At 42.6% G+C, this 13,038-nt stretch overlaps 1 protein-coding gene and 1 pseudogene across 10 annotated transcripts in view; one reads left to right on the top strand and one right to left on the bottom strand.

Moving 5' to 3' along the window:
• tmem94 (transmembrane protein 94) overlaps positions 1-13,038 on the bottom strand; it is a 224,964-nt gene that overhangs the window by 108,681 nt on the left and 103,245 nt on the right. For all 10 annotated transcript variants that reach the window (XR_009793510.1, XR_009793509.1, XM_061809568.1 and 7 more), the window contains one exon: positions 303-407. Coding sequence is in view for 8 of the 10 variants with exons in the window: in XM_061809568.1 (XP_061665552.1) it covers positions 303-407 (105 nt within the window). In the remaining 2 variants the exon portion in view is untranslated. The remainder of the gene's footprint in view (positions 1-302; positions 408-13,038) is intronic.
• On the top strand, positions 659-777 carry LOC133496116 (5S ribosomal RNA; annotated as a pseudogene).

Below are 13,038 nucleotides of genomic sequence, written 5' to 3'. Positions count from 1 at the left end.
ACCTGTATTTCTGCATCGTCTGGATTACTAGAAAACATTTGTACAACATTTATGTAGCAATTTTTTGACATGCTCTTTTGAGCAGAAATGAATAAAATTTCCCACTCAGTGCTCAGGATGGGTACTGTTAAGATTTTAACGATACTGCTTATTGGGCTAGTACTTTATTGGGTATTCTTATTGGTACTGTTGATTTTTTTTTTTTTAACAAAACAGAATTAACACTTCATTATTTTAAGTCTGCAGGCCTTTGTTTAAAGGTAAAATAAATAAATAATCTGTCAAATACAATCAGTACTTACAGTCACAGATCCAAGTGTATGTAAGAGGCTGGAAGTGTAGCAGAGAGTCTGAGACTCTCCCTTAAGGACACCAACGAAATGTTTCCACACACAAAGCATCATCTCCTGGACACATGAGCACATAGATGACATGCAAATAATTGCTCATCCCAATTTTAAGTGAGCACCAATTCAAATGACAAAATACAGTTAATTTTGCAACGACTCACTTCTCCTACTGAGTGATACTGTATATATTCATAAATTGTTCCTATTTTTTATTATTATTCCTATTTTGTTTGGACTAAATTTGATCCACTGTTGTTGCCACATTTTAGCAAATGCAAGGAAATAGAATGATTGTTGTAAAATTGATAGCTTACGGCCATGCTACCCTGAGAACGGCAGATCTCGTCAGATCTCACAAGCTAACCTGGTTTGGCCCTGGTTAGTACCTGGATGGAAGACCACCTGGAAATACCAGGTGCTGTAAGCTTCTGACACCGGCTAATATGCAGAGGGGTCACGTGAGCTAGGCATGCGGCGTAAAACAAATATGCATTCATCTGAGATGACACAGCGTGGTGACCTCTAATGGGACAAGTCCAAAGGAAAAGAAGATTACAAAACTGATACGTTGTTGCTCTCTGCAGAGCGAAGCAGGCTTCTTCCAAACAACTTTTATCGTCAGCAAAGAGAGTTAAAAGTTCCATACTGTGCCGCTTTTGGAGGCAATTTCCAATTACGGTGGAATGGAAAATAAAGGAGGTAAAACAAAGACAAACGACAAAGTTGAGGAAACGATGGGAAGATGTGATGTCATGGGCATAACAAAGGACAGAACCCAAAACGCACAACTCCAATCCAATGGACAGTTCACGAAGAGAATTTTAATTAGTCAGAGGTCGGTAGATACGCAGGCTGTCAGAAAAAGCAAACAGTATCCAACAACGTGAGGCAAAAGGCAAGACCAATAATCAAAACAGGGTCTAGGCTTACTATGAGTCAGTGATGTGGAACAAGGAACGCTGGAATGTGACAAGGTACAATGAATTGGCAACCAGACAGAACGAAACATGAGGTTTAAATGCATGGTGTAATTTGGGCAGACAAGGCACAAGTGGGAAGGCTGCTCTGAGGAGCAGGTGCATACGAGGCAGGGGGATGACAAAACCAATGACACGCGATCGAAGAGTTGCGCGTCCAAATGTACAGTGAAGAAAATAAGTATTTGAACACCCTGCTAAATTGCAAGTTCTCCCACGAAAAAAACATGTCGAGTCTGAAATTTTCATCGTAAGTGCATGTCCACTCAGACATAATCTAAAACGGAAAACCCAGAAATCACAATGTATGAGATTTTTAATGATTTATTTGTGTGATAGAGCTGCAAATAAGTATTTGAACACCTAAGAAAACCAATGTTAACATTTGGTACAGTAGCCTTTGTTTGCAATTAAAGAGGTCAAATGTTTCCTGTAGTTGTTCACTAGGTTTGCACACACTGCAGGAGGGAACTCCACCACACAGATCTCTAGATCAGACATGTTTCAGGACTGTCGCTGAGAAACACAGAGTTTCAGCTCCCTCCAAAGATTTTCTATTGGCTTTAGGTCTGGAGACTGGCTAGGCCATGCCAGAACCTTGATATCCTTCTTACGGAGCCACTCCTTGGTTTTCCTGGCTGTGTGCTTCAGGTCATTGTCATGTTGAAAGACCCAGCCACAACCCATCTTCAATGCTCTGACTGAGGAAAAGAGGTTGTTCATCAAAATCTCACAATACATGGCCGCGGTCATCCTCTCCTTAATACAATGCAGAATGTGCGGAAAAACACCCCCAAAGCATGATGCTCCCACCCCCATGCTTTACAGTAGGGATGGTGTTCTTGGGATGGAACTCATCATTCATCTTCCTCTAAATGCAGTTAGAGGAATTATGACCAAAAAGTTTCATTTTGGTCTCATCTAACCACAAAACCTTCTACCATGACTCCTCTGTATCATCCAAATGGTCATTGGCAAACTTAAGACGGGCTTTGACGTGGTGGTTTAAGGTTTTACCTTCTGTGCCAAAGAATGATTTCAAACCATGACGTCATAGTGTATTAAAAACAGTCACCTTGGAAATTGTGGTCCCAGCTCTTTTCAGGTCATTGACCAAAACCTGTCGTGTCGTCTTGGGCTGATTCCTCACATTTCTAAGGATCATTGAGACCCCACGAGGTGATGTCTTGCATGGGCCTCCTCCGATTCCGATTGACAGTCATGTTTAGCTTTTTCCATTTTCTCATGATTGCTCCAACAGTGGAGCTTTTTTCACCAAGCTGCTTGGCAATTTCTCCATAAGCCTTTCCAGCCATGTGGAGCTGTACAATTTTGTTTCTGGCATCTTTGGACAGGTCTTTGGTCTTGGCCATGTTAAAATTTGAGTCTTACTGATTGTATTGGGTGGACAGTTATCTCTATGCAGCTATTGACCTCACACAGGTGCACCTGATTCAGGATAATACATGGAGTGTAGTATTTGCAGCTGTATCACACAAATCGTTTAAAAAAAAAAATTAAAAAAAAAAAAAATCATACATTGTGATTTCTGGATGTTTTTAGATTATCTCTCTCACAATGGACATGCACCTACGATGAAAATTTCAGACCCCTCCATGATTTTTAAGTGGGAGAACATGCAATATAGCAGGGTGTTACTTATTCTCTTCACTGCATGTACTTATCACTTCAATTTAGATTCTTTCAAAGCCTTTGATTCCTTTCATTTCATGAGAGCTCAGGGGATAAAATCCTGTCAAATCGTGTGATGACCATCTTTCCTCACAAGGAGCTTAAACAGCCATGTGTGGCAAGCAAAAGATGACAAAAAAGATATGGAAATAGAGGTGCTGGCTTCAGAACCTTGATCTGCCCACTTTACCATCAGCAGCTGTTGTATACAGTGTTCATCACTGATATCCAACATATGTACTCAAAGGTGTGCACGTTGGACGCAGCTCTACAATGACAAACTCTTGTACATTGCCAAACCTGGACCATACCCAGTCTGTTGAATGTGACAGCATCCTTGATGGATCGACAATCCTTTCAGCAGTTTTGATTGTCCGTTGCAGTCAGAGTTTGTCCTTATTGTGGCAGCACCAAACCAGACTGTGATGGAGGTACATAGGACGGATTTGATTACCGCGGTGTAGAACTGTCTCAGCAGTTCTTGCGGCAGGCCATGCTTCCTTAGGAGCAGGAGAAGTATATCCTCTGCTGGGACTTTTAAAGGATGGAGTTGCTGTTGATCTCCCACTTCAGGTCATGTTAGACTGTAATTCAGAGGTCTCGATGATTGACCCAGTACAGTTGGTCAAATTGAGGGACAGATGTGGTGGAGGATGCTTCATTAAGTCCACAATGGGTTGCTTCAAGATGGCGCCGTGTACGGGTGCAGCGGCTCATAGCTCTCTAGTTTGATGCTTGTTCTTTATTATATCTCGCCGGATGCTAATGTTAGCAGCTCGTTCACCCCGACGGAGTATATATTGTTGCTGGTGACTTTAATCAGGTTCTACCCAAATTCGTCCAGTATGTGAAGCGTCCCACCAGAAAAAAAAGACAAAACCATCGACATTTACTTCATCATTAAACGTATAAAGGACCGACCCTATTCCCTATTTTGCTGGATCCGATCATGTTTGTGTCACCCTTACGCCAACATACATCCCCCTGCAAAATCAAACAAGGCCTCAAACATAGAATATTACAACATGGCCTAAAAGTGCATTCTCACCGCTGTAGGACTGTTTTTTTATGCAGTGCTTGGGAATTATATGAACACCTGAACCTCTAGAAACACAGATACTGATCTAACGACAAAAACTGCAAAAACACTGACTGTCAATAGGCGGATCCGGGTATTCCCCAACCAAAAATCCTGGATGACCAGAGAGACTAAGGCACTCCCGAGACACTGCAACACCACCTTCAGGTCAGGGGACAAGGCACAGTACAGTGCTGCCAGAGCTAACTTAAAGAGAGGCACCAGAGTGGCCAACGTGGCCTACAAAAGAAATAGTGAGGAGTGCTGCACAGAAAATAACAAGATGTGGGAACAATTTAAACACATCAAGTACAAGAAAAATAACCAGATGTGTGCCTGAAAAACAAATGCCATGCTGGCAGAGGAACTAAACTGTTTCTTTGCTTGTTTTAAAACGGACAGATCAAATTCAGCCTCATCACCACCACCTCCCATCAACAGCACACTGACGCTTCAGGAACATGACGTGAGATGTGTGCTCAGGAAAACAACGGGAGAGCTGCTGGCCCAGATGGAGTGCCAGGGAAGTTACTGAAAGCCAGTGCTGATCAGCTGACAAGTGTTTTCACAAAAATCTTCAACAGCTCCCTGCAACATTGCCATTCCCTCCTGACTGAAATCTGCAACAATCATCCCCGTACCCCAAAAATCAGTCATTGACAGTCTCAATGATTACAGGCCTGTTGCACTCACACCTGTGATCATGAAGTAATTTGAGAGGCTATTTGCACGCCACATAAGGGGCTCACTTCTTCTCTCACTCGAGCCCTACCATTTTGCCGACAGAGGAAATCGGTCTACCAAGGATGCTATGACAATAGCTTTCCACACTGCACTGTGCCACCTGGAACACCAATGGAATATGTGAGGATGCTTTTCATAGACTTTAGCTCGGGGTATAATACCATCACCCCAGGTATTTTGGTTGACAAACCCTCCTGAGACTATCTCCTGTGGATTAAAGACTTTCTAACAAACCATCCACATTGTCAGACCTGGCCCATACGTCTCTTCTTCAATCACCCTCAGCACCGGGTCCCCTCAAGGTTGTGAAATGAGCTTTCTCCCATACTCTCTGTACACATGTGATTGCAGATCAGCACATCCCAGCAACTCCGTGATCAAGTTTGCTGATGATACCACCATGATCAGGCTCGTCTCAAAAGGAGATGAGTCTGTCTACAGGGATGCTGGCTGTACAACAGAGGACAGGAAAGCGCTGCAAAGAGTGATCAACAGAGCCCAAAAGATCACTGGTTGCTCTCTGCCCTCCCCAGAGGACAATGCTAACTCCCATTTTCACATGAGAGCTACTAACAGTGTCATAGACTGTTCAGCCCGCTACCCTCTGGCAAGTAGTACACATCCCTTAAAACGCGGACAAGACTCATGGACAGTCCCCCCCCTCCCCCTCAAGAGCCATCAACTCCTTGAACTTAAAGCCACTAAACGTAACAGCACTGTAATGAAAAAATATGGAACTACACTTCTTGTTTGTGTTTGTTGGTTTTAATCTTACCAAGGCCTGGACAGGGGGAATAATACTGAAAAATACACTTTATTTATTGATGTTGAGTTCTTTTCGCAATAACTGTGCATTCATGTGTGAATTGATTTAATCTGTTGTTTTTACCCAAGATGTTCTGTTTATTCTGTTTTATATGTGCCTGCACCTTGTGGAGAAGCACTCATTATTTCATTGGATGCACAGTCATAAAATGAGAAAGGCTTTTGATCGATTTGATTGATTGATGATTTGATTGATTGATGATCTCTACAGTCTTTAGTGTGTTCAGCTCTAGGTTGTATTAGCCATACAAAGCCAAAGCTCCAGCCTCTGCACTTCCTGTCAATGTCAGGCAGTGGCCATATTTATTAAGGGGGAAGTTAGGAAGGCATTAAAAGAGAATAAAAAATGGAAAGGCAGTTGTTCATGAAGACATTCCTGTGGAAATATTGTACCATTGAGGACAGGTGGCTGAGAAGTTTTTGACCATATTATTTAATATAATTCTAGGAGGTGAGAAGATGCATGAGGAATGAGAGAAAAGTGTGCTGATGTCCATTTTTAAGAATGGTGGTTTGCAGACTTGCAGGAATTATAGAATTATTATAAATTAGTTACACAATGAAGTTATGGGAAAAAGTAGTGGAGTCTGGATTCAGGACACAAGTACAGTATTTGCAAGAAACAATGGTTTTATACCTAGAAAGAGTACCACAGATGCATCATTTGCCTTGAGGATGTTGATGGAAATGTATAGCTAAGGTCAGAAGACGCAAGACTGTATCCTTGTGGATCTACAGAAAGAGTACCCTGAGAGGAACTGAGGTTAGACTGGAATGCGTGTGGACCATGATGTTTGCAGATGACACTGATCTGGAGTCAAAGCAGAGAGAGCAACTGTTAAAAATGTGGCGCCATGCAGTGGAAAGGAGAGGAATGAAGATTAGCCAAAGTAAGACAGAATATATGTGCATGAATGACAGGAGTGTTGGGGGAAGAGTGAGGCGACAGGGAGGAGATAGCAAGGGTCGATGAATTCAAATACTTGGGGTCAACAGTGTAGAACAATGGTGAGTGTGGTAAAGAAGTGAAGAAACCGGCCCAAACAGGTTGGAACAGTTGGAGGAAGGTGTCAGGTGTGTTCTGGAACAGAAGGGTCTCAACAAGGAATTGACATGTTGGTGAAGGAAACAGGAGTGATGAAAAAGTGATGGGTAAGTACGGCATCCAGGAAAGGAACTTGGAGGAACAGATGGTGGTGGACTTTGCAAAAAGGATGGAAATGGCAGTAGTGTAAACTGAAGGAGGTTACTAACTATAAGGTAGTGGTAGAGTGTAGCTCGACAGCTACACATGGTGCTGTGTAGGATGACTCTGGTGGTGGGTAGGAAGAGTAAAAAGTCAAAGGTAGAGCAGACAACCATGTGGTGGAAGCTGAGAAAGGAAGAATGTTGTGCCTTTTGTAAAGAGGTCAGACAGGCTCTCTGTGGACAGGAGGAGCTCCTGGAAGACTGGGCTACTACAGCCAAGGTGATCAAAGACACAGGCAGGAGAGTACTTGGTGTGCCTCTAGGTAAGAAATGGGAGGAGACGAAAGGCCAAAGGAATACATTGAGATGCGACATAGGTAGAAGTGTCGAAGGCTAAATAGAAGGTGTATGACAATATGTATACCAGATTGGACACAAAAGAAGGAGAAAAGGATCTCTACACGTTGGCCAGACAGAGGGATAGAGATGGGAAGGATGCACTGCAGGTAAGGCTGATTAAGAATAGAGATGGAGATGTGTTGACTAGTGCCAGTAGTGTGCTAAATAGATGGAAAGAATACTTTGAGAAGTTGATGAATGAAGAAAATGAGAGAAAAGGAAGTGTAGAAGAGGCAGGTGTGAAGGACCAGGAAGTGGCAATGATTAGGAAGGGGGAAGTTAGAAAGGTACTAAAGAAGATGAAAAATGGAAAGGAAAGGTCCTGATGACAAACCTGTGGAGGTATGGAAGCAATTTGGAGAGGTGGCTGTGGAGCTTTTGACTAACTTTTTTCAACAGAAGACTAGCGCGCGAGAAGATTTCAGCAGTATGGAGGAAAAGTGTGCTAGTTTACGTCTTTAATAACAGGCAATGTTCAGATTTGTGGGAACAATAGAGGAATAAAGTTGATGAGCCACACAATGAAGTTATGGGAAAGAGTAGTGGAGGCTCGACTCAGGACAGAAGTATCTGCAAGAAATTATGGTTTCATGCGTAGAAAGAATACCACAAATGCATTATTTGTCTTGACGATGCTCGTGGAAAAGTAGAGAGAAGGTCAGAAGGAGCTACATTGTGTCTTTGTAGACTGAGAAAAAGCCCATGACAGAGTACCAAGAGAGGAACTGTGGTACTGCATGTGCATGTCTGGTGCAGGAAATTTATGAGGACACCAAAACAGTGGTGAGATATACCGTAGGTGTCTCAGAAGAATTTAAGGTCAAGGTGGGACTGCATCAGGGATCCGCTCTGAGCCTCTTCCTGTTTGCGGTAGTAATGGATAGGCTGACAGATGAGCTTAGACTGTATTACCTTTGGACTATGATGTCACAGATGATATTGTGATATGCAGTGAAACCAGGGATCAGGTGAAGGAACAATTAGAAAGATGGAAGCAGGCACTGGAAAGGGGAGAAATGAAGATGAGCCGAAGTAAAACAGAAAATATGTGCGCGAATGAGAAGGATGCAGGGGGAAGAGTGAGGTTCCAGGGAGAAGAGATCGCGAGGGTGGACGACTTCAAATACTTGGAGTCAACAATACAGAGGAATTGTGAGTGTGGTAAGAAAGTGAAGAAATGGGTCCAAGCAGGTTGGAACAGTTGGCGGAAGGTGTTAGGTGTGTTTTGTGACAGAAGCATCTCTGCTAGGATGAAGGGCAGAGTTTATAAAACATGCTGAGGCCGGTCATGATGTATGGATTAGAGACGGTGCCATTGAAGAGACAACAGGAAGCAGAACTGGAGGTGGCAGAAATTGAGATGGTGAGGTTCTCTCTCGGAGTGAGCAGGTTGGATTGGATTAGAAATGAGCTAATTAGAGGGACAGCCCAAGTCGGATGTTTTGGAGACAAGTTTCGAGAGAGCAGACTTCGATGCCTTGGACATGTCCAGAGGCAAGAGAGTGACTATATTGGTAGAAGGGTGCTGCGGATGGAGCTGCCAGGCAAAAGAGCGAGAGGAAGACCAAAGAGAAGTGATGTGGCGACCCCTCACAGGACAAGCCGATTAAAAACAAGATCTTTCAGCCATCTGCAAAAATCATTTTTCTTGTAGTTTTTTCTCTCATGAATGTACACACAGCAACCTATATTGAGAAAGAAAAAAAAATCCTAAAAGTTTTCAAATTGATTAAATCTGAAAAACTGAAATAACACACAGCCAAAACAATTCAGACCCTTTGTCGTGACACTCATATTTAAATTAACCATTACTTCTGATTGTCTTTGAGATGATTCTCCACCTTTAATAGAATCCAGCTGCATTTACTGACTGGAATTGATTGGAGAAGAAATCCATCTGTCTGTATAAGCGCTGCAAGGTTACAAAAAAAAAAACAAAAAAAAAACTGCCATGGTTAAAGGTCCACTACCTTGAAATGCATGATATTTAGTATGTTATTAATGAAAAAAGGGCAGCAGTTAGGGACCCATCCGTTTTTTCACCATAAAACATGATTTTAACGTATATGGATTTTTGTAACTCCCGCCATGAAAATCCTCTCGAGGGATTTGTTTTTGAGAAGAAGCAGGAAGTGACGTACAGGGCAGTAGCACACTCAAGCAGACTTGTATGTTTCTATTAGTTTTACATGCGGGAAGGTAGCTCTTTGTTCCTTCGTGTTAGCCAAAATGCCGGTTCGTTGTGTTGCTGGATATTGCTGGAACACTCGGGAGGATGGATTCGCTTTTCATACTTTTCTAAAAGACCCAGTTCGTTGTGAAAAATGGTTTGCACGGGTGCAAAGGCCAAGAGCTTCGTGGGTTCCAAATGACAGGTAGATGCGTATACAGCTACTAAAAAAAAAAAAAAAAGTAATAGTTGGGGGCGGGACATATTCGTAAGTCAGGGGTGCTAAATGTGTCGATGTGCCACCCCCCAGCCAAAGCCGTGATCGGCGGACGCGTGGCGCCGTGGTGGCTTTTCGTGGTACCAGGCCGCAGTGGCTCATCTCCACCGTGGAGGTGGATCAGATGGGGAGGCGGTCTGGCCATGGCGTCGTCGTTGTCACTCGCGGGTGACGTATTTGTGTCACCACCGAGGAAGTGGATCGGACGGGGAGGCAGTTTGGCCGCGTTGTCGTCATCGATCCCAGGCGGCCTTGTTTATCACCGGCGTGGAGGTGATTTGGCCACATGCGGTTTGGCCATGATCCACATTTCTAAATATGGCTCGAAACGATAGGGTATATTTCCCCGGTCACTTCACTCGGTTGTGAGATGTTCTCTTCTTTGAAAAGAGCTTCCGTGTCAGAAGGGGTGTTGGAAAAATCTGAATATCTATTGTTCGTCTCCCGTAGTTGGTGGCACAGCGTGTTTTCAATGTCGAATGTCCCACTGTGAAGTCACGGACAGAGGATGCTGCCAATATGGCGACCACTTGAATGTCGAATGAGACTTCCGCAACTTTGCGCATTGATGACGCGCTCTCCGATCAGATTTATTTTTTCGTATAGACATTGAAGTGAATAATATGTGTTTTTCATTACAATATCTAGTTTAGAATGTTTATAAACATGACACTTGACCTTTAAAGTTTTAGGAGCACAGTGGCCTCCATAATCCAATTCTTTTTTTGTGAACAAGTGACGAATATGGAAAAAAAGGCGGTGGTATTGCTGTTATTTTTCAGTCATTATTTCAGTGTAAAAAAATTATTCTGGGTTATTTTAGCTCCTTTGAATGTGATTTTTTTTTAGCTCAAGGTGACCAAAAATAATTGTTGCTATAATTTATCAACCTCCAACATATAATGGAAAATTAATGTAAGCTTTTGCATTACTGCTGTCAATTATTTGTAACGACAACTATTTTGTCATAGAGGACTTTAACATTCATGTTGACAATAACATGGAAAAAACAACTTTGTGCCACTCTAAACACATTTGACCCCTTTCAACATATTAAGAGTCCAACTCACACTCTTATGTATTTTATCATCTTAGACCTGGTCATCTCTAAGGATGTTGAAATTCTATCGACTGACATTATGGATATGGCTATTTCTGACTATTTTTGTGTATTTTTTTAATTAGAGATTCTTCCAAAACTTCAGAAAATATCTAACTCTATAAGGAAAAGGTACATAAAAGAGAGAACTGCCACTAATGATGTGGAGACTGGCTGTGCCACAGATTGTGAATGCTGAGACAGTTGATGAACTTATGGACAATTTCACTTATAGTCACTTCTGTTAAAACCGAGACTGTCTTAAAGCGACCTAAAACATCATGAAGGAGCAGAATGATGGTCAAGAGCTCTAAATTAAAGTGTAGGAAAGCAAAATGGATGAGGAGAAAAACTAAACTCCAAATTGACAATGACATCTACAAATGGTATCATTGGAATTTTAAGTTAGTTGGGCTAGACAGGAACACTTTTAAGAAATCATCAATAAGAACTTCAACAGTAGTTTCACTCTGTTTACTGTGGTTGACAACCTCACAATCCCCCTGAATCAGATCATTCTAGAACTCCAGACCCAGAACAGAACTGATAAATGTGATGAGTTTGCCTATTATTTTTGTGAAAATATCCAATTCACCAGTTTAAATAGCACAAATCAACACAATGACACAATGGTACTACATCTGAAGCCACCCAGGGAAAGCTCTATTACCATGTCAGAGTTTGACTTGTTGGCCAAAAAACTTGAGAAAACTGTTCAGCAGCTCAAACCATCAATGGGCTGTTTTGACTGAACACCATCGGACTTTTTCAAAACTATTGTGAAATCAGTGCTTGCTGATTTGCAGCAATAAATTGCTCATTTCAGGCTGGCTCTCTAAAGTTCTTAAAGTAGCTGCGAATAAGCCTCTTCTGAAAATCACAGCACTGGATGCTTCCGTGTTGGCAAGCTATAGCCAAGACTGTTGCAATTTTTTTTTAATCAACTCAGCAATTACATGAATTTAAATGAACTTTTTGACAAATTTCAACCAGGTTTCCAAATTTATCACAGAGCAGAATCGGCCCCTATCAAAGTGGTCAATGATATGATTGAATAATGACTCAGGAAAGGTGTCAATTTTGGTCTTGTTGGATCTCAGTCCTGCTTTTGATACCGGAGATCACAATACACTGCTAAATAGGTTGGAAATACTGCATGGGTAGGAGTAAATATAAAGCTCTTTAAATGGTTCATATCCTACCTGGAAGAAAGGAGCAACGTTGTCACCACCAAGTCCTCAATCTCAACAAATGGCAATAACATATGGGGTCCCTTAAGCATCAGTTCTTGGACCCCTCCTGTTCTAATAATACTCTTGGGCCAAATTTCCCAGAACTTTAGTTGTGACTATCATGGCTACGCAGATGACACAGTTATATGTAGCAATGTCTCCAATTGAGGTGTTGTGCAACTGTCTAAAGTAGATGAATAACTGGATGAGCCAAAATTTACTACAACAAAACCACAAAAAAACTGGGATACAGTAATCCCTCTTTTTTCGCGGTTAATGGGGACCAGAACACTCCACGAAATGTGAAAAAAAAAAACGCAAAGTAGAATGTTGTGAGTCAGTGGGGGGAATACTTTGAAGAGCTCCTCAATTTCACCAATGCCTTCTCATGAGGAAGCAGAGTCTGGGTTTTCTGAGGCGGGGTCCTCTATCTAGGGGTAAAAAGCTGCTAGGTGGCAGTGCCCCGGGGTTTGATGAGATTCACGCAGAGTTGTTGAAGGCTGTGGATGTTGTGGGGCTGTCCTGGATGACACGCCTCTGCAACATCGCATGGATATCGGGGACAGTGCCTCTGGAGTGGCAGACTGGGTAGTCTTCTCCCTTTTTAAGAACATGGTGGAGGGTGTGTTGAAACTACAGGGGTATCACACTCCTCAGCCTCCCTGGTAAACTCTATTCAGGGGTGTGGGAAGGAGGGTCCATCGGGAAGTCGAATCTCGCATTCAAAATGAGCAATGTGGTTTTCGTCCTGGCCGTGGAACAGTGGACCAGCTCTCCACCCATGACAGGGTCCTCCAGGGTGCATGAGAGTTCGGTAAACCAGTCTCGATGTGTTTTTTGGACTTGGAGAAGGCGTTCGACCCTGTCTTTTGGGGAGTCCTGTGTTTTTTTTTTGTTTTTTTTTCCCCCCCGGGAGAACTGGGTTCTGAACCCCCTGATGTGGGCTTTTCTGTCCCTGTACAACCGGTGTCAAACTTTCGCCCGCATTGCCGACAATAAGTGGACTC

Source organism: Syngnathoides biaculeatus, chromosome 22 (genome assembly GCF_019802595.1).
Source record: "Syngnathoides biaculeatus isolate LvHL_M chromosome 22, ASM1980259v1, whole genome shotgun sequence".
In the NCBI taxonomy this organism is placed as follows: domain Eukaryota; kingdom Metazoa; phylum Chordata; class Actinopteri; order Syngnathiformes; family Syngnathidae; genus Syngnathoides; species Syngnathoides biaculeatus.
This window is presented reverse-complemented; position numbering and strand designations above follow the sequence as displayed.